This window comes from Cucurbita pepo, chromosome LG05, assembly GCF_002806865.2.
Source record: "Cucurbita pepo subsp. pepo cultivar mu-cu-16 chromosome LG05, ASM280686v2, whole genome shotgun sequence".
NCBI classification, from domain to species: domain Eukaryota; kingdom Viridiplantae; phylum Streptophyta; class Magnoliopsida; order Cucurbitales; family Cucurbitaceae; genus Cucurbita; species Cucurbita pepo.
Genome location: NC_036642.1, coordinates 3,006,777 through 3,028,819, shown reverse-complemented (window position 1 = coordinate 3,028,819; position 22,043 = coordinate 3,006,777). Strand labels below are relative to the sequence as shown.

Here is a 22,043-nt window from a genome sequence, read left to right as displayed (position 1 = left end):
AATGTGGGGCGCAAAAAGTTGGTAACCCTTTGAAGAAACACCACATACCCACCCATTGCTTACGCTAATAAAGATGTATTCCTCACTTATAAACGATTCTTCACCGCTCTCCATTCAAACCCATATAGTGATACGATGATTCAAACCCATATGAGATTACCTCTCGAAATGGTATTAATAATACTATTAGGGATGATTGAAGGTGCTTTATTGACTTTTGGTAAAGAAATAAACTAAGGAATATGAAGGTAGTAGGTAAAAGTGGTAGGTTTCCCTTTCCCCTTTTCCCTTTTCCCTTTCTTTATGATCATCAATCTCTGCTTTTCCACTTTCCTCGCACTCCTTCTTTGGCTACGTACATCATTAGCCGATGCTGTAAGCTTAAGTTAAGTAATATACAGATAAAAGCACATGGGAATCACTATTTGTTATACGCTGTAAAGTCTAAGGCTACTTGGCTAGAGAGCGAGCGGATGATTGCACAACATGTGATTGGAAACTCAGCATCATACAATACAATATACATGAACAAAAGGGTAAGAGCTCCAAGGCCACAACAACCTTATGTAATGCAAAGCTCATTTGTTTACCATTCTTCCTGCTGCTGTGCTGCCCACAACACACACACACACACACACCTTTTTCTTTGCTTTTTTACACACTTGAAAGTAGAAGGTAGAAGAGGGGTAGGGGCCTTTTTTTTTTTAATGGTTTGTCCTGTTTTGCTTGGGAGGTTCCTGCAGAGTATCATTCTCTGCTTTTAAGAAGAGGGCAAGAGGGCGTTGGGAATAATTGTAAATGTAATTCATTAACATTGGCATTTATTTAGTTCTATTTGTATCATGTGCTTGTTGAGGTTTATTGGGAGTGAGTGTCCCACATTGGTTAATTTAGTAGAAGATCATGGATTCATAAGTGAGAAATACTAACTCCATGGGTATGAGGCCTTTTGGGAAGTCCAAAGCAAAATCATGAGAGTAGGTTTACTAGTGGACAATACCATACCATTGTTAAGAGTCGTAATTAATTATGCATTTTTTAATTTATTGTCCAATTATTTGGGTTGATTGATGGAGGGTTCATTTTAAATCACTCAATTCTTGATGTGAATGGTTGAAGTAAAGAACAAAGTGGGTATTAACAATGGATGTGACGGAGCCGTCTGTGCTCTACAAAAACACATTTTTAAAACACTTTTGATTATATGGGCTGTATCTTATGTACTGTCCTACTAATCCGACTTAATTACTTTTATTAAACAAAAACCTTTTTCTATTACCCAAACTTTAGCACGTTTGCTTTGTTCCCGTGATACTGTGAGATTTCACAATCTACCTACACTTGGGACCTAGCGTTCTCGCTAGCACATTGTTCAGTGTCTGTTCATTTAGCACTCGTTCCTCTCTCCTATTGATATGAGATTGCTCAATCTACTCCCATCCAGGGCTAGATTTTTTGTTGGCACCCCACTTAGACATTTAATCCATATGGGATCTAGATCTGATACCATTTGTAATAACTAAAGTCCACGACTAGCATATATTGTGTCTCTTCGAACTTTTCATTTCAGATTTTCCCTCAATGTTTTGAAAAGAGTCTGCTAGATAGAAGTTTTTGCACACTTATAAATAATATTTAAAACACATATTTGATGACCTAATTATAATAAACTAACTAATAATTATTAATTGTATAAAATAAAATTTTGATAACATTTTCCTTACAGCAGTCACCCAACATCATATTTCTAGACATTTTAATTTTGAATTATTATCTCCCTTGATTTAATTTAATTTAATTATATTTGCTTTCTTAAATTATAGATTTAATCTTTAATTATTTATTAGGTATATCTAATAAACTTCAAATTTTTTAATTAAATAAAATTCTAAGACTTCGCCGATTTGACATATCAACTCAAAATAAAAATTTAAACTTAGGTAATAAACTAATTAATTTTTAAATATTTTAAAAATATTATCGATTTATTTTATACGCAAAAGTCAAAAACATAAAATATCAACTTATATTTACCTTTTAGGAAAGAAAGGGCCAGCGAAGACGTCGATCTTGCGTATTATTGGCCAGTTAGTAGTGCCACGGATCGCGATCCAATCTTTAACAAATCTCCACCGTTGAATTGCCTCGTTGTTTACGCCCAAATCGAACCTCCAAAAGTTTCAAGAGGCGTGTCTTTTCTTCTCAAGTTCCCGCCATGGCCACTATATAAGAAACTTCAAAACCCTATTTCTCCGCACTTCAGTTTCAGCATTCTCAAGCACGAGTTGAACTACGAATTCCCTTGAGATCTTCCTCACTAATGGCTCGGACTAAGCAAACTGCTAGGAAATCCACCGGAGGAAAGGCTCCGAGGAAGCAACTTGCAACCAAGGCTGCTAGGAAATCGGCTCCGGCGACCGGCGGAGTGAAGAAGCCACACAGGTTCAGGCCGGGGACGGTGGCGTTGAGAGAGATCCGCAAGTATCAGAAGAGTACGGAGCTTCTTATTAGGAAGCTTCCGTTTCAAAGATTGGTGAGGGAAATTGCTCAAGATTTCAAGACTGACCTTCGTTTCCAGAGCAGCGCTGTAGCGGCTCTTCAGGAGGCTGCTGAGGCGTATCTCGTTGGGCTCTTCGAAGATACAAATCTTTGTGCCATTCATGCTAAGAGAGTCACCATTATGCCCAAGGATATCCAGCTCGCTAGAAGAATTAGAGGCGAGAGGGCTTAAGTCTAGTTGTCTATCCATCTGCATCTAGTTAAAGAAATCGAGTTCTTAATCCTGTCTGATGAATTCACTCTGTAAAATTTGCTTTGAATTAATGGCCATTTGAAATTTCACTGTTCAAGTGTCTGTTGAATATAATTTTCTTATCTGGTTTAATCAAACCTTCTTGAACTGTTTCTAAGCATCGAATTGCGCTTGCTGAAGATACTAACCATGGATGAGCTTTTCGATTCCAAACCTTTTCAGATTACAAGCAACTTTGATGCGTTTTCATTATCACTGTACACATGTTGCAGCCCTGATTTGTGCAACTCGCATTACGATTTTCATCCACCGCTGAAACAAAGGTGAATCTGTTAAGAATGAGATAGAAAATATAATTGGGAAGGTGTATATTATCATTGATATTGATATCCTTTAAATAGGATACAAGCCAGTACAAATGAGGAAAATATAAAATAATTAAATACTAGAATAAAATAAAATATACTATAAATCTAACCATAAATGGAAGAATATTAAGATATAATATCTAGGATATATTCCATAAATAATATATCTCAACACTCCCCCTCAAGTTGGAGAGTGTATGTTAATCACGTCCAACTTGTCTTTAACTTGTCTTTACGGTAGGTCAATAACACCCAAGTTGTCTTTCACTCTTGTCTTCTCAGTAATGAAAATATCCGTAAAAAAAATAGACCGCCTTTGATTGGTTTGCATTTTTAGACTTTCAAGAAATTATTGAATTTTCAAGAAAGATGCAAGACTCAGAAATAGACCGCAATGATTGACTCGAGGATTGGTAACTTGTCCCATTTAATTTGATTTGGAACAAGTGAATATCCTCCCTGATCACTTCTCGGTCCATGCATAAATGCTTTAGAAATAGACTGCAATGATTGACTCGAGGATTGATAACTTGTCCATTTAATTTGATTTGGAACAAGTGAATATCCTCCCTGATCACTTGTTGGTCCATGCATAAATGCTTTAGTGGATAATGACACCAAGATCGGTGCTTTGGATCACTTGAGAGGCTGTGAAAGAAAATACGAACATCTTGAATATGTCACCTTAGAGCTTGGTGAGAAATTTGAAGATGCTTATAACGTATTCTTGATATTGGATGATTGACGATGGTAAAGACTTCACTGATTGGTTAGGGTTTGGCTTTAGGTAATACTCCCCTTGGACTCAGAGTCCAAGGGGGTATTAGGAATACCACGATCGATGCTTTGATATTAGGAATATCAAGATCGGTGCTCTGATACCATGTTAAGAATGAGAAATAGAAATAGAATTGGGATCAAAAGTATTATCATTGATATTGATATCCTTTAAATAGGATACAAGCCAGTACAAATGAGGAAAATATAAAATAATTAAATACTAGAATAAAATAAAATATACTATAAATCTAACCATAAATGGAAGAATATTAAGATATAATATCTAAGATATATTCCATAAATAATATATCTCAACAGAATCCTTCCCAACTACTTGCACTTCAGATAATTAAATTCATGGTTGATTTCATATCATATCAACCATGAATTTAATGATTTCATCAAATTAACCAACGGCATTAACATTATATAGTAAGATATATAACAATTTTGTGGATAAATGTGCTGCTACATATTCTCCGACCCATATTTACCTAAGTACAACAGCTTCTGTCAAAAGCATTTCTACTACCCTCTCCTAAACATTCTCCAAAAAAGGACCAACAAACGAAGAACACGCTGAGAAGAAATTATCCTCAACAGATTACCCGGAAACCCATGTTCTTAATGTTTCATATTTTCAAGCTTCGTAGCTGTGTATTATTAACATTCTTACTACATATTCCTCTTTCGTTGAGGTGTGTCCTTGGCCACAGTTTGAATGCGTCTTCTGCTATTTGTGGAATCGCCACTGGCACGGACCTTATCCGCTCTTTGCCTAGATGATGTCGACATGGCTTCTGATTTTCGATTGTTCATCGATAGTTCTTTCAGAGGGGTTGCCACCTGAGGTTTTGAGCGGGAATCTGATGTTGAAGGTCTCTTCTTAGTAGCTGATTTCTGGGTTCTTGTTAAACAGGGCTCGCTAATTTGTATACGATGAATCTCATGTTTTCTAGTTGGGGGAGGAGGTTGTGAACTTTCTGAAGGGAAGCAATCTGAGTCGGAAGATGAAGGACTTGTACTGCTTTCCATGTCGTAAAGAAGGTTGTCAGTCATATAAGGAATCGGCTGTATTTCCGCGTTTGATGCACACGAAGAGGGCCTCCGCAGTCTTGTCAGTTGAATAACCTGGGTTCGCGAAACACAAACACAATTAGAAAAGGTGAGACTCTAAACTTGTAGAAGTCTAAAATTGATGATGCCCTGTCTGTGTTTGGTACCTTCTGTTCAAGAACGACCATGTCTTTCTTTAATTTTGAGATGATCATGTTCTTCCGACGAATGATGTCTTCCAGCTCAGACATCCTCTGTGGTGTTGAAAAATACAAGAGATCATCAGGGGAAAAAGAAAAACCTTGCACGCCAGGGTTTGAAGCAGGGGGAAAATTGAAGAACAGAACAGCATTATTACCTGTGAGCCAGAAACCTCAGCCGAATGGAGTAGATTAGTCAATTCTTTGATGGTTGCGTCTTTCTCATTACAATCTTTCTTCAGAAATAACATATCTTGTTCAATTGATAAGGTGTTCATCTGTAAAGAACACGCCAACATGATCATAAAAATTCTGAGTTCAATGGAAATCAGAAGCAGAGAAAACAACTTAAAACTTGGACCGACCTGCATATCATTATCAGCAGCAGACGTGACACTGGAAGCCCAATCTGACAAATCAGACATGCGACGCTCCTCTTGCTCTGCTTCGTTCATGAGTGGCATTTTGTATTGCAACATCTCTGCCCCGCAAGAGGGCTTTGTCGCGGTGTTACACTGCTGAAGTAAAACAAAAATCAAAAGATAAACGAAAATCTGAGTTCATAAATTTCAAACCGACAAAGAATAGTATTTTTACCTCCAAACCACTGAACAAATGGTGATGCTGATCACAAATCCAACAGCCACAATCAACAAACTTAATTTTGTCATCGCCAAAGGCCCCAGAATCAGCCAAATCGACATTCTTTCTCGAACCCATGTCATTCTCAGTTCTACAATGATCCTTAATGGGAATGACTTGATCACATAGATCATCAAGCTTCTGCTGCATGCTTAGGAGCACTTGATCCTGGTTATTCCAAACAAGAAGCAATTTAATAAGAACAATGGCCCACAAAAACAAAACTCATTAGATTCTCGTACTCAAATACCAAAAAGTGAGTACTTCCTTTTTGTTATTGTTTTGAGTTCCCATAAAGTGAGTAATTAGTTAACCACCACCAATGGATTTTTGATAATAAATCTCAAGATATGCTTGAAAAGACGCATGGGGCCAGACAATTGGGACAAACAAAAGTAGTAGCATGACATTATAAACGCATCATTTTAAAATNAAAAAAAAAAAAAAAAAAAAAAAAAAAAAAAGTATAGAATAAATTTGATAGATTACCCAAAGCAATTTCAAAAGAATGAATAGATTAATCAGTTTCCGTTACATTCTATCAGGTAGAAGTTCAAATTTGAGAAGCTATTCTAACAAGTAGCCGCCATTACCATATTACTTGTTCATAAATACGATTTTATGGATGTAGATTACATTACGAGGCATAAGGGAAGAACAGAAAACCCTAAATGTAGATTAAACACCAGCAGTTATAAATCCATCGCAGAACCATTAGTACCATAGGGGAAAAAAAACTAGGTTGAATTAAGAAACCACAAACCCTAAGTTCGACAGCTCTTTGAAGCTGGCCGATCTGATGATTCTTCTTGGACTCGGAAACCGCAACGCCAATCACTGCAACTATAAGAAACCGCTCAATGGGGCTGAACAACTGCCAAGCGATGGCTTCGTCAGGGCCGAAGCTGCCTCTAATAGATCGAACCGAGCTGGCTTGTTCGGCGTTAACGAGTCGCCCTTGAAGAGAAACCCAAGCTAACCGTCGAGCAGCAGGAACCGGCGGCCTGGGATGAGTGAAGCTGCTGGACAGACGGCGCTGTGAAGGCGTATGAACAGGGGATGAAAAAGAGACCAAAGTGGGGAATGATCGGAAAACATTCTCCAGGGCATCTTGATCTTCCATGGCGGAAAGAAATCCAAAAACGCAGTTGCAGAGGAGTGTAAGCGTAAATCAAAATAATTTTGTTTTTGGTTTTAATAATATTCAAATTCTTAGTTTTGAGAGGGAAAATTCAAAATGCGTTGGAAGATGAACGTTGGGTTCTGCGATAGTTTACTGATCTGTCCTTTTTATAAAAAGTAAAATTCGCATTATTTATGCTCGAGAGGTAATTATATATATATATATAGAGAGAGAGAGAGAGAGACAGAGACAGAGAGAAGCCGATGTGGGCCTGATTACTCCTTTAATGGGCTTTTCGATATGGGCCTGATTACTTGTTTAATGGGCTTTTTTTATATGGGCCTGATTACTTGTTTAATGGGCTTTTTTTTAATTATTGACCCACAAATCCCTGGATTCTCTCCCGGTTGTAGGGGAAGGCCCTGAAATGTTGCTTTTATTTATTTATTTATTTATTATTATTATTATTATTATTATTATTGCATTATTGAAGATGTTTAGTCAATAATATAATATTGTGGGTTGAAATAATTGAATAAGATGGTGTTATTCCACATTAATTTTGGGTTCATAAAATGTTGACCTGCCGGATGTGTCGTTGACTCCCCCAGTAACCACCCCCAAACATTTGGAACTTCCGAACCTTCCTCGCACCTGCTCCCAGCCTTTCTCTATTTCAATTATGTGTATGATTTAATATATTTTAGAGAAGGAAAAGTTGGTCATTTGCTGTCAGTGTGTTTGGTTTCACAGATCTCTCCACATGCATACACCAAACTTAACCGATACACCCACTAAAATAAACCACAAGTTTATGTTGAAGGATCACTGGTAGATACATGTATGAATAGATACTTATGTTGAAGGGTTACTGGTAGAGCATGTATGAATAGATACTTGTGTTGAAAGGTCACTTGTACATGTATGAATAGATTCATTAGTTCCTAATTAAATAGATGCATGATTTTTGGATAATGAATTATATATATATATATATATATATATATATATATATATATGTCAGGTTCGTGGCAAGACGATTAGTTGTATGGATGAGTAGACCCACCAGGAAAGTGTTAGGAATCACGACTCTCCACAATAGTATAATATTGTCCACTTTGAGCATAAGCTCTCGTGGTTTTGCTTTGGGCCTCTCAAAATGCCTCATACCAATGGAGATAGTATTCCCCACTTATAAACCCATGATCTTCCACTAAATTAACCAACGTGGGACTCACTCTCAATAATCTTCAACAGACATATCAACATGGTGTTGTGTCTAATATGCTCTTATGCTTAAGTCAGTAATCAATTGTACTCGTTCGACTGGAGTGGGTTTATAGACTTCAAATTTTACCGATTCGATTTTTTATTTGAATGTTATATTTATAAAAAAAATGAAGAGATATAGAATGTGACAAATATGGGTTGGGGGATAAAATCTAAATTAAAGATTCAATTCTATAAATCTTTGCACTAATACCTGTATTTCTTTTTTGGTCAACTCTTGGTTAACCAATTATAATTATTATTATTTTCTTTCTAATATCTGTATTATTCTCTATTAAAATTTTATTTAATTTTATATAATCTATTATAATCTACACAACACAGAACACATGTGCCTATGGATGACGTGGAGAAGACGACGGAAAATTCGATAAAGGACACGGGCAGATTAAAGTGTAAAGTAATAATACAGACCCATGTTAGGGGTAGAATCGTCATTTTCCCAGATCGCCACTATCCTCAATGGCTCTATATATTTGCTGCTGCATTCACTTCCATGGCCGTGCTGCAGCCTGCCCCCTTCCTGACAGTTTCATTTATTGCTCCACACATACCTTTAACGGATCAGAGCTTAAAATGCGCACCGTCGTACCGTGTTTAACCATTTTACTGGTTTTGGCCGTTGGCTCGGCGGTTCATGGCTGCCCGCCTTCGGAACGGGCAGCTCTTCTGGCTTTCAGAGCTGCCCTTAAGGAGCCCTATTTGGGGATCTTTAATTCCTGGACCGGAGACGACTGTTGCAACCGATGGTACGGCGTTAGCTGTGACCCAGTGACTCACCGGGTTGCCGATATTAACCTCCGGGGCGAATCTGAGGATCCGATTTTCGAACGGGCTCACCGTACTGGTTTTATGACCGGGTATATTTCTCCGGCCATCTGCAAGCTTACTCGTCTCTCCAGCGTTATCATTGCTGACTGGAAGGGAATCACCGGTGAGATTCCGAGGTGTATAACTTCGTTGCCGTTCCTCAGAATTCTTGACCTCATTGGTAACCGTCTCTCCGGCGACCTTCCGGCGGATATTGGTCGGCTTCATCGACTCACGGTGCTCAACGTGGCGGATAATTTGATTTCCGGTTCAATTCCGGCTTCGCTTACGGCGCTTCCGAACTTGATGCACTTGGACCTCCGAAACAACAAAATTTCCGGAACGTTACCCCGAAATTTCGGGAATATGAGGATGTTGAGCCGAGCTTTGCTGAGCCGGAACCAGATCTCCGGTCCACTTCCCGCTTCCATCTCCCGGATCTATCGCTTAGCGGACCTGGATCTTTCTCTGAATCAACTAACCGGTAAAATCCCGGAATTCATGGGAAGAATGGCGGTGTTAGCCACATTGAATCTGGACGGCAACAAATTCTACGGAAACATTCCGCCGAGTCTGTTGGTTTCGGGAATAAGCAATTTGAATTTAAGCCGAAATTACCTAACCGGAGAGCTGCCGGATGTTCTAGGGCCACGATCGTACTTCACGGTGCTGGATTTGTCTTACAACAACTTGAAAGGGCGGATTCCGAAATCGATATCGGAAGCTTCATATATCGGACACTTGGATTTGAGCCACAACCACCTGTGTGGGCCGATTCCAAGCGGGGCGCCATTCGATCATCTTGAAGCGGCATCATTTGTTTTCAATGATTGCCTTTGCGGGAAGCCGCTCAAACCCTGTTAGAAGTTTAGCAACCCTACCCTGTAATTCATGTTTGTATTATTNTTAAAAAAAAAAAAAAAAAAAAAAAAACGAAGAACACATTTACTTTTTAATTTGATTATGATGATAATAATAGTCGAAAAAACAATCAAACTATATATCATTGCATTATATTACTTAATACTCTCGAAGATTATAGCCTAAAATTTATTGAGATCTTTAGGCGTTAAATAATTATCTCGGAATGGAATGTTTTTATTTTTAAAGACTAAATGAAGTATGTTAATAATGGAGTTGAAAGGGAAATTTGGTTGAAAGGGATAAAAATAGGTGTGGATATTAGGCAACACATGGAGAGGCGCTATCATTCTAAAAAGGAATAGCACCAAAAGCAGCCGCCGACCTTAGACAACCTAGATTCAGCTCATTCATCATCAAATACACAGTGAAGTAAAGTAAAGATGAACAATGAAATTATTTCTTCACGGCCACCAAAATCAATCATCTTTTTGGACTCACTCGCTAGATGAATGGGTATTATTATTTGGCCATATCTTGTATTTGTGTTCATGGAGAAGAGATGATATGCTGCATTATGTGTAGCGATGTTGAGGGGTGTGAATTAAAAAGGAAAAAAAAAACGAAGAAGAACAAGGCATGTGGGGAGGTGGGACAGACTAATAGCTGTCTGATTCCATAATTATTGGGGGGAAAAAAGAGACATGACGAGGAGAAGATGATGATAATCACAATTCATAGAGCGAGTGATGGAGACAAGAAGCAAACCACCCTTCCCAAACTTGTTCGTTTGGGGCCGCCATCTTTAATCATAGACCAGACCCGTGTTGAGAATTATGGAGAGGAGTAGTCTTACATTAAGAGGAATATCACGAATTTATAAGTAAGAAACACTATCTTTATTGGTACGAGATCTTTTGGAGAAATTAAAAAAATGAAGTGTTTGAACCGTTGATATGAAGGAAATAGGATGACTTACTCATCTTTATTGTAATTCGTAGCTACTAACAGTAACGTATTAGTAACATACGAAGCTAATGATATATCTGTGATCTATTTCGATCTTTCAACTAACCTAAATGGCTAAGTAATAATGTTGAAGTAAACTGTGTAAGTTTCATCCATGAAGCTCATCAATGGTGCCATGAGAAAGTTCCTTGTTGGTCCTTTTGCAACAAAGCTAATAGGATGATACTGACTTACTCCAGTTTGCATCGCAAAGCTCGAAGCTTGATCGAACGCAACGTCTGATGACGACTTTGGCTTGCAGCTTAGCTTCAGCTGTACACCAGATTTATAATTCACTCCACTGTAGACAAAGCAGTCTTCATTGTTTGCTGACTTCAAGGATATGGTTCCATTCTTTCCATCCAATCCCTGAATCACAAAGAAATCAGAGGACAGCCCAACAGAGTTTGATCCTGCAATTACAAGCTTCTGATCTGGTCCTTGAGTTGCTAGAACCATTCCTGGAAAATCAAATGGTTCTAGCTTGACCCGTTTGCCAATAACATCTTGCAACGTTTTGACGTTGGCAGTCGTGTCATTTAAAACGAGCCTGAATGTGGCATGGACAGCCGAATCGGTCCCTTGTCCAGGATACATTTCCATTGTTATTGTTTGGTTTGAGTTTGTTAAGGCAAAAGATGCGTTTCCAGACATTTGGGACAAAGTAACAAGAAAAGTATTGTACGAGGAAGGAACTGGAGTTATCCAGTCTGAAAAAGAACCGGTCGTTCCAGTTTTGATATCCTTGTCACCACCACTATAGCCTGCCAGCAGATAGGGGCCAAACAGTATTGCTTTGGTGGAAGCAAATTGCGTTCGATCATCTGAGTATATTCACACAAGATTGATTTATTATCTAAAATTATAATGACACGGTTATGTCAGCTTGGATGGATATATATACCTCCAATAGCTTCTGTTCTTAGGTTAATAGGTAGCACAATGCTTAACTTGTCCTTTGAGCTCCATTTGTTGGTAACTGGTTGGAAAATGCCTGCAGCATAAGCAAATAGGAGTGTGAAACATAAACGTTTACTGCAAGGGTGTGATATTAAAATGCTGTTTCTTGCCCTATGAACAAGAAAATCCGGCAGGGGTTATGGCGGTGAGTACCATTAGTAATCTTTCCCACACTCTGACCATTTAGTAAAACTTGTGCGCCACTCGCACTTGTCCAGCTCGGAATTCGCAAATTAATGGTAGATGACTGGACTGGATCCTGCATTATTCAGAGAGCATACTACAAATTAGTTAGCGGCGGGCTTGAGCCGTTACATATACTTGTTCAAGAACACTATAAGAAAAATGTGAACGACCTTGGGAGAAAACGTCATTGTCATCCTGAGGTTTGGATCATCTGAATGAACAGGATCAACGACCTGATTAAGCAAAACATTTCCTGACTTCCAATTGAGAGAACTTGATATGTACTGGATAACATAAAGTGTAGGAGTTTGTGCTCCCTCTTCAAAGTATATGGAATCCCCCAACTTGGAGAATGATTCAATTCCTGAATCAAAATAAAAGAAATGAGAACAACAAGTAACAGAAACCTTCCAAGACAAGATTATGAGAACAAAACAGATCATTTTCAAGTAAATAATGAAGTCAAAACCTGTGCCATAGCAGCACCAAAAAGTTTCAAATGGGGTGCCCCATCCATGGTAGCTTCTGGCTTTAGAACTTCCACTACCTAATGGAAGCATGTAAATCATTACCCCAGGGTCAGTTCCTCTTTGGATGCTCAGCACCCCATTTGTAAGAGCCCGCTCATAATAATCAGCATATGCTACTCCCTTCGTCCATCTAAACAGGTTGCGGGAGACCTATAATATCATCATATTCAGTAAAATGTCTATTTCCAAATGAAGCTAGCTGAGAATTCAAACAATTCCACAAAAAATATAACCAAAGGTAAGATTTTCACCTTCAACATGTTGTAAGTTGTACACGATTCTTCATTCTCCGCTCCTAGAGTATCTGCTAATCTCTTGGGATCCGTCCTGCTCATACATCAAAGGAGGAAACAATATAAACGTAGAAAGTGCATCGAAAAAAAGATACGAAAGCCTCAACGAAAGGACCCGTGTTCATACCAGAACTCATGCGCTGATGTCCCTCCTGTTGCATAGCTGTGAGAGGAGTTAATACTGTCCATAAAAAATGTGGACATTTCCTGGAATAAAAAAGTATAAACAGTTCACTAAAACAGCTTCCTAAGTCTGACATGACGTTCAGACACGAACCAATTTCTATGATCCGACCAGAAATGGAAGGAAGTTCTTAAATTTTGTGTCTTTGTAAGGAATGTCCACCTTGTCTGTTCTGTTTCTCATAATAACAAGTATTTTAAGAAAATCCACTGCTGACAAATTAACGTGAGGAAACTTACCTTATACAGTGGATCACCAGTGAGTTCATACCGCAGTTGACCTCCGACAACAATCGGGATATGTGTGTTGGCATGGAGACCCGAAAGGCTTTCGGCCTAAAAATCAAAGGAGAGGATCTTTTAACTGTGTTTTATTACAACATTCGTTCTCAAATCTGAGGAGCATACAAAATTGTGCCTTGTAATAAAGTAATAAAGGCTTTGTAGCACAACAGTTCGGGTAGCACGACAGCTCGTTCTTACCCAAATAATCAACAGTGAATGCTCAATAAGACACTAATTCTACAGTACAACTCTGGATTGAACAAGGAATAGTTACCTGAACTGCAAGAATGCCTAGAAAGCACGGTTTGTCGAAAAGGTGGGCGAGTAGTAAATGCGTTGTATTTCCCTGCATGTATACTTCATAAGCCCCTCTAATACATAGCTACCAAAATCCACATTAAGACTCAAAAACCCATAAAAAAGTTGGCAAATTTATAATAAATGACAACTCAATTTGATGGATATTACTGAGAATTATGTTAGAGTGAAGGATTCACGTACTGTTATACCATACAACCGGTAGAGCACATCATTCATCCCACCAGTTTCTGTATTAAGAGACTGATAGTGTCTCTCAACAGTGTACAGCTTTATGACATTCTGTACACGGTTGTAGAAGTACTCCACCATCCGTGTTACCATTTTCAAGGCTTGAGCATTACCACCAAAAGTATATTGATCCAACAATCCTGCCAATATCTGCCCAACCAGAAAAGATCAAACAATGTATGTACTAACTTGTAATGACAATTGTGTGTTCAAGGCAGCTTTACCTTGTGGATGGTGTAATATGGTGCCCACACAGGCTTAATAGCTTCATATCGATCAAACAACTCAGAGGGAAAAGCAGAAAGATAGCCTGTACCCATTTTGTCCTGACAAGCTGCCAAACCAGAAACTAGTGCAGTCATCTTCTCTTTAATAGCAGCGTCGCCAGTGCTTGCCCACATTTTAGCTGTTGCACTTAAGTAATGCCCTTCAAAATTGAAAGAACAAGATATCAATCATTCACACATAGGCTGCTAAAGCCACAAAAATATGATACTTCATGAACATGCTCCGTAAGGAAATGTTAGGAATCACGACTCTCCGCATAAGCTCTCATGGCTTTGTTTTGGGCTTCCACAAAAGGCGTCTTACCACTTACTTATAAACTCATGATCATCCCCTAAATTAACAATCCTCAACATCGACTCCGTTAAGGTATACAAAATACATTCATAAACATGAAACAAAAGATGAAAGTAACAACAAAAAACTATCCAAACAAGAGAGGCAGGATTAAAGAGTTGAGTTACCTACAAAATGACCACGAAGCTCGCAGTCTGATTTTTCCCAACCGAGATACGGTTTACCAGGCGTAGGCAAACCAGCTGTTTGCCTAAAGCTCCAGAGCAAGTTGTCCACATCCAACATCAATAGATACTTCAAATTTGTGGCCTGAGCTCTCCCATGGAACGAGTTCGGTTCCAGTCGTACGTCGCCTAAAGGAACTTCCTTGAGCAAACCACCAGGAACTTGAACCCCATCTTTATTCTTCATTTGTCTATACATCATTTCCCAATTAAACTCATTTTCTTCCTTCAACAACCTTCTCGTTAACAAATTGGACCAAGCAGCATCATCAGTTGGTGTGAGGTGGTAGTGAGAAAACATCTCTTTCTTCAACGTTTCATTATGTGATAATGAGAGCTCATATCTCAAAGTATGTGATCCCAGTTGAGTAGGAATGTTTGTACACTCCTTAAGAGCATCGCAATGACACAGAAGGTATGCCATTAAGGCCACCCAAACCACCCACATTTTCAGAGACTGACAAACCTTCATCATAGAACCAAAAATGTGAAACAGAACCCAAATCAGAATCCAGTGAAGGGATAAGATCATAGAATGAAAAGCATTGGGTGATTAGTAATAAACCCAGAAAACAAAACCCAATTCAGAAAAGACAGAATGAGAATCCCACATTCAGAAACAACATATAATCCAACAAATGAATAATCAAAAGCAAATGTGGAGGAGAGCAAGCAAATATAAGGGGTTATATATATAGAGATAAAACAGAAAGAGCCCCATAATTGAAGTTGCGTCAAGACATCTCGTGAAAGCCAAGAATGGTGAAGTGAAAAAGCAAAATATACTAAAAGTAAGGAACCAAAAACTAAAATTGTAAAAGGTAATTTTCGGTAAGTGGGTGTGAGAGAAGGCATATGAAGACAACTGAAAATCACGGATACAGTGTCGTTTTCCAGTAGGGTTTGACTGTTTCGCAAGGATTCGAAAATACAGGAGGTGGGTTTTGACGCCATTGGAGACCCACTGGAATTGGAAACCAATCTCCGATGAACTTTTCAGGGATTTGGGAAATCGCTACCAAATCCCATTCCCCAAATCCCAAATTTCACCCCATCACCTACATCGTCTTAGCCTCTCAGTTCTTATCTAAATTTTTTTTTTTTTTTTCTTTCGAAAAATAAATAATCAAATCCACTGTCAGCAGCGCCCATTTCACTCGAACCCACCCAAGGCAATGGGGTCCATTCTTTTTTGGGTTTTTTTTTTTTTTTTTTTTCAGAAATGGTAATTAAATAAATAAATCAAACAAGTATCCAAAATTGGGTAGTAAATTTCACTTTTTTTTTGGCTTTTTTTTCAGAAATGGTAATTAAATAAATAAATAAAACAAGTATCCAAAATTGGGATGTGAATTTGACATGTGATTGGTTACTTTATATTATTATCCAAACAGCTTTTGTTTGATTATATTGGTTTTTTTTTTTTTTCTTCGACAGGAATGTTTGGAGCTTAGAAGAAAAGAATAAAGATATTAAAAAAATATGGGAAAATATTATATAATTTTGCTTCTCTGTGTTAAAAAATTTCAACCAACCGACACTCTTCTATTGGGATTCAAATAAAATTATTATTATTTATTATTATTTGTCTGTACCTCGTATTTCTCAAAACTGTTTTTTTTTTTTCTTTTTTTCCAACCACTAAAAAAAACATAATATTTATTTACTCATGGACAAAAATAATTTTGTTGCGTCATATTTCTATTAAAATACAAAATTTAAAAGTTTATTAATAATTTTCAAATTTATTATAAAAAAGAGAAAGAAATGCCAAACAAAGAATTAACTTATACTAAAAATAATCTTAAAAAGAGAAATTACGTAACACAAAGCTGCAAGCAAAATAGTTTGGTGTGGTGAATCAACACGCAAAACGATAATCAAAGAAAATGATATTTGAGATGGTGCGGTGGCATTTAATACGAGTAGTAACATCATCCATTTTCATGAAGGAACATATAACCATATAGGTCGAGCATTTAAATCACTTAAATAGCTTCTATCATACCACTTCCAGTGCCATAACTAAGCTTTCATCTACCATTTTAAGAAACGCCCGTAAAATAAAATAAAACAGAAGAACAAAAACATGAAAATGGAGATCGAAAGAATACCATAGAACAAAGAATGAATGTAGATCGTTTGACGAGAGACTACAACAACACGAGAGATTACGTATGTAATTTATAAGTGATTTTGGATTAGATTGGATGGGATGAATTTAAATAAAAAACCTACCATAATTAAATTTAAAAAAAAATACACCTTTTTACAGAGCATAAACTTTCCTTTTTCACATATTTGAATTAATGTGTGTGTCATAAACTCTTGGTATCTTGGATATTATAGAAAAAAACAACAAAAATAATAAATATTTTTTTGGTTGTGGTAGCTATGATTTTACATCTATGCCTACTCACTATATTTATTTGCATTTATATATTATTTTATCAATATCTTATCGGTTTAGTGATATACTTATAAAATTATAAATTTTTTTATAAGAATCGGACATTCTGTATATGTATCGATCTGATACGTCACTTTTAACACTAAAAGTTTATATTTTAAAATATATGCTACTAGATATTTTGAATATCATATAATCGAGTAGTTCAAGAATAAGATTCTTAAAAAGAAAACGACGTCAGTCCGGTATCAATCATTTATGTCGACGACGTGTCTTAGAGGTAATCGTGAACTAGTATGACACGCACATATTTATCATGAAATATGAATGACAATGTTGTGGGTACGTAGACGTTTGTGTAATTAGGTTGGTCGAGAAAATAGGAAATTAATAAAGTAAAAAATATTTTTATGTATTTTGACAAATTTTAAAATTAATAAAAAAGAATAATAATTACTAGGCCCAAATCTAAGTGGGCCGGGTGCTTTCTCTGAGAGAAAGTCATTGGGCCTTCAAGTTCTTCAAGCCCTTCACATGTTTCTGGATAAACCCAGCCCACAATTATAATATATACACATTTAAACTAAAGTTTTAAAAAAGAATAATAAATGGAGTAAATTGATATACTTATAAAAGTTTAAATTTAAATTAATATAATTTTTATTCATAACACTACAAATTTGAGGATGTATCAATTGATTTTTTACATTTATTTTATTTACATATTTTTAGTAGTTTAGAAACAATAATAAATTGAGCGTATTATTATTATTATTATATATGTATATAAATCGCAAGTCCGCTGCCATCAAAAAATGCGATTTTGACAAGTGAGTTAAGCCAATTCGTTCTTGCGTCGCCTACAACCAAGCGACGTATGCTCGAGGCAGAGAGAGATTTTTGGAAGAGACGTTATATAAGCAAGTAAGAAAAAAATAACAACCGCTTACGGTATATAACTTTTGATAGAGAGAAGTTGACAACTATATAAATGGGTTGGTCGAAAAGTAACCCTCTTGGCTCCCCCCGCCATCAATGCCTCTTCTTCTCATCATGATGTTGGGATTTTGTCTCCCAACAAAAATGCAATAAATAACTTCCTCTTCATTCTTATATATATAATAAATAAAATTTATGTTCCAAACATTTATAATTTCCGAAAAAAAAAAAAAGTTTAATAGTCGTGTAATTAGGATCATAGTTTAATTATAGAGTTATAAATATTAGAAAAAAGAGTCGGGAAAAGCAAACAACTTCTAACTGCCTCATTCAAAGTCATAATGGTTGGTGATGTGAGTTCGATTTAGTGCACTTTATCATGATTTGTGCATATGAAACAAAAGGGATTAATTTAATTAATTAATTATACTATGAGACGGGGTTTAGTTCATTTATCCGGGTGTCATATGTGCATAAAATGGGATTAAAAAAGTGAGAAATATACATAATAGAGAATCCAAGGACATGGTATAGAATAAGGTTTGAAAAGGACAAGAAAGGGTGAATCTGTCCGGAAGATTTTAGAGGTAGAGACAATTAGGGGAAGGGCTGAATTGGAAACAACCACTGTGCCCTCCAAAGCTTGGAAGAAGGAAACAAATGGACCAAGATAGAGCCTACCTTTATACTATTCGGCCTTAAAATGGAAGGGAGGGGCCGACGGGGTGCCCTAAACTCAATGGACCCCATGGCGTGGGGTCACTAAGATCACAGGCTCCATGGTCCGATGACAAACCATGGTTTTATCTCGTAGCTCCAGCTCCAGGGTGGGCCTTCAAAATATTTTAATTTTTAATTTTTTTTAATAAAAGACAAAGCCGTAAAGATAAATTATTTAAAAATAAATTATAATCTCTTAATACTATTTAAAAAAAAAAAGCTTTTTATATTTAAAAAATTAGATTTTTTTAGTCAATAAGTTGAAATTAATAATTGCATAGACCCATAAAATATAATGGATGAGGGAGGTATCCCTTTTTTAATAATTACCATAATTAATATCGTTTTTTGTTTTATTTATTATTTAAAATTTAAATAATAAATCAGGCATCAAATTCTATAAATGATACCACCAGAATCTAATTCTTTTATTTTTTATTTCAAAAGGAAAAATAAAAATCTATAATTAAAAAATATATAAATATATTATTATTCGAGAAAACAAGAAAAATTATTGTATGGATGAGTTACAATAAACGTGAAGGAATTTGAAGGGTAAATTAAAAGTCGGGGGGGAAAACACGCGCCTCCGTAGCGCGTGTTATTCCAGCCCATTACATGAAGCATTCATGATTTAGTTGTTGTTACTAAATTAATCACGACTTTTTGTACTACTAATCCTGCCTATTATTACCTTAACCAACGACAATTTATGAATTTCCACTAACGCCGTTTCTCCCAAACGTTGTACTACTGCTGGTGGGTTATTCCATTTATCTACACTCAAATTACATTAAGAGCCCAAAGAATATCCAATTCTTACACGTGCAATCTCCCCTCGTGGGTTAGAACTCTGCTAAACATATGCCGTTATTGTGCAGATGGAAGGAGGTTGACGGCGATGACGACGGCGACGGGGACGCTGGAAATGAAGGCGGCGATCTCTGTCTATGGAAGTATTCCTCTATACCCACACCACCGGGGGCTTTATTCTCCCTCCATCCTGTTTCTTCACGAGCCGGTAAAAATGGCGGTCGCGTGACTTCCGTTAATATGTCCCACTTAACGCCGTTAAAAAACGCATGCTCTTTTATCTCACACGCGCCTCGGGTGTACCCCAATCGCTTGGTGGGGTCCTTCACCAGCAACCGTTCGATCAAATCCGTTAAATCTGAACGCTTTCCGATTAGCTCTGGGGCTTTAACTAGAACGTTCCTAAACGTTTGTTTACGGTTAGTCCCCTTAAACGGCGTCTTCCCATAGAGCATCTCGTACGTGAGAATTCCCAAGGCCCACCAGTCAACGGCGAATTCATGTCCCTCACCTCGAATGATTTCCGGCGAAACGTACTCCTCCGTTCCAACAAACGAGTTCGACCGTTCGCCATTATTAGTTATTAAACCCGATTTCCAACGGCTCACAGGACTAACCCGAGCCGATTTAGCCTTTCTCAAACCCTTTTTGACTTTAGCGGTCCCCACAATCCATCGCGTAAAGTTCCGCCGGGCAGCGACAACCGGCAGCTTCTCGTGGCCGGAATCATCAAGCGAAACGACATCTTTCACTGTCTTACGAGTCAACTTACGCGACAAATCAAAATCGGTTAGAGTGACATGACCTGATTGTTGAATCAATACATTCTCCGGCTTCAAATCTCGGTAAACGATGTCGATGCTATGAAGATGCTCTAGCGCACAGACGATCTCAGCCAAATAAAACCGAATGACAGCTGGCGAGAAGACCCGGTCCATTTGGCGGTAACGCAAGACGTTAAGGTCCCCACCAGGACAGTACGGAACAGCCCAGCCCAAAAACTCGTCGGACTCGAAGGATCCAATGAGGTCAGGGAGAAAGGGGTGTGGTTTAGGGAGTGATAAACGGGAAAGAACCTGAATCTCCCAACGAGCGCGGCGCTCGGCGTGGTGCTTAGCGACAAAAGACGATTTGTGGACAACCTTGAGCGCAAAGGGGAAATTAGCCGCGTGATCAAGGAGATGGTCGTGGACGAGAAAGACAGTCCCCATGGCTCCTTGTCCGAGTAGCTTGAGGGGAGTGAGATTAGGAAGACGAAGCTCCGGTGGGGATGGGTGAGGCGGATCCATGTCTAAGCTTCGTGGAGAAGAAGAAGAAGAAGAAGAAGAAGAAGAAGAAGAAGAAGAAGATTAAGGATCAAGGAAAGAGCGTTGGTATATAGGAATTTATAGGAGAGGTCTAGAGTCTAGAGTCTAGAGTCTGTTGGTGTAGGCCGTATTTTGCGCTTCTTTTACGCCGGTTGCTGCTTTGGGGGTTCCCACAGTTACCATGTTCACCTCTGTAACTCGCTTCTCTTTGCAGCTGAAGCAATGGTATATAACACCATTAACCAATGTCGTTGCCAATTCCGTGACAAAAAAATATTTCAAACATAATTTATTTTCTTCAATTGATTAATGACAACGCCCACTTGGTTAAATAATTATAAACAATATAGTTTCATCACCAATCATAATGCACCGTACATGTACCCTCACATGTATATATTATAAACCTTAATTACATCAAATTACTTCCAACTCTATAGTTATTACATTAATATATATTTTAAATAGATGTGTCCGAGTGTAATGAGCTGGTTAAAGTGAAGATTTTATTTTATTTTTTTTATATTCTTTATGAGAAGCAGGGGAACACGTGTAGCCCATAAAACCAGGAAAAAGACAAAAAAGGAAAAGGAGAGAGGTATATGTACTGTGAAATTATATGTATAAAATAAAATAAAAAATAATAAAAAAAAGGAAAAGAAAGCTGCACCGTACGATTCTCACATGGAGACACCCAGCATGATCCAAGGGAGATGCGAACGTGTTTATATTTTTTAATTTTAATCATGGGATTAATCTGCTTGCTTAGCTTATTGATTAACATTAAGTATGAGATCCATTCATTTTGGGGCTCAATGATTAATTAAACCTACCATGTGAGTTCCACTAATCACAAATCTAAATATTCCCATTAATTAGTATATATTCACCACAATAATCCAATTCTATCCAATCTTCACCACAAAACATACACACACAAATTCATTAATTACAAAAATAACAAATATTGAATTTTCTTTAATCTTATAAGAAAATTAACATAATTTTTTTTTCTTTTAAAAATATATTAGAAGGTGACAAAATTAATATTATTTAAATGAGAATACATCTTCTATCTTAATTCTATTTTTTATTCGAACCATTCATCAAGCAACCAATCCGTTTGACCAAAAGACATTTGTTATTGGTTTTTTTTTTTTTTTTTTTTTTTT

The 22,043-nt window shown here is 37.3% G+C and overlaps 5 protein-coding genes across 6 annotated transcripts; 2 read left to right on the top strand and 3 right to left on the bottom strand.

Annotated features, from left to right (window-relative positions):
• The first annotated feature begins 2,244 nt into the window (after positions 1–2,244).
• LOC111794346 (histone H3.2) lies at positions 2,245–2,884 on the top strand. Its single transcript, XM_023676304.1, has one exon. The coding sequence runs from the start codon at positions 2,321–2,323 to the stop codon at positions 2,729–2,731; it is 411 nt and encodes a 136-aa protein (XP_023532072.1). The 5' UTR covers positions 2,245–2,320; the 3' UTR covers positions 2,732–2,884.
• A 1,412-nt stretch (positions 2,885–4,296) lies between these two features.
• Positions 4,297–6,983, bottom strand: LOC111795710. Of its 2 annotated transcripts, none has more exons than XM_023678270.1 (6): positions 6,562–6,983; positions 5,754–5,966; positions 5,522–5,674; positions 5,315–5,434; positions 5,124–5,210; positions 4,297–5,031 (listed from the first exon to the last, which is right to left on the bottom strand). In XM_023678270.1, the coding sequence occupies exons 1-6, from the start codon at positions 6,919–6,921 to the stop codon at positions 4,576–4,578; spliced, it is 1,389 nt and encodes a 462-aa protein (XP_023534038.1). In that variant the 5' UTR covers positions 6,922–6,983; the 3' UTR covers positions 4,297–4,575. The 2 variants fall into 2 exon arrangements, with proteins under 2 accessions (XP_023534038.1, XP_023534039.1); XM_023678271.1 differs by having other exon boundaries at positions 5,522–5,671.
• A 1,675-nt stretch (positions 6,984–8,658) lies between these two features.
• Positions 8,659–9,958, top strand: LOC111794663 (DNA damage-repair/toleration protein DRT100-like). The gene has a single exon (XM_023676763.1). The coding sequence runs from the start codon at positions 8,674–8,676 to the stop codon at positions 9,883–9,885; it is 1,212 nt and encodes a 403-aa protein (XP_023532531.1). The 5' UTR covers positions 8,659–8,673; the 3' UTR covers positions 9,886–9,958.
• Positions 9,959–10,812: 854 nt separating this feature from the next.
• Positions 10,813–15,748, bottom strand: LOC111795011. The gene is made up of 12 exons (XM_023677233.1): positions 14,626–15,748; positions 14,101–14,303; positions 13,829–14,026; positions 13,602–13,673; positions 13,283–13,378; positions 12,987–13,066; positions 12,818–12,893; positions 12,506–12,716; positions 12,207–12,400; positions 12,004–12,109; positions 11,795–11,884; positions 10,813–11,714 (listed from the first exon to the last, which is right to left on the bottom strand). The coding sequence occupies exons 1-12, from the start codon at positions 15,212–15,214 to the stop codon at positions 10,966–10,968; spliced, it is 2,664 nt and encodes an 887-aa protein (XP_023533001.1). The 5' UTR covers positions 15,215–15,748; the 3' UTR covers positions 10,813–10,965.
• Positions 15,749–19,290: 3,542 nt separating this feature from the next.
• Positions 19,291–21,139, bottom strand: LOC111794685 (serine/threonine-protein kinase UCN-like). Its single transcript, XM_023676793.1, has one exon. It carries the CDS (start codon positions 20,851–20,853, stop codon positions 19,597–19,599), a length of 1,257 nt encoding a protein of 418 aa, XP_023532561.1. The 5' UTR covers positions 20,854–21,139; the 3' UTR covers positions 19,291–19,596.
• Positions 21,140–22,043: the final 904 nt, after the last annotated feature.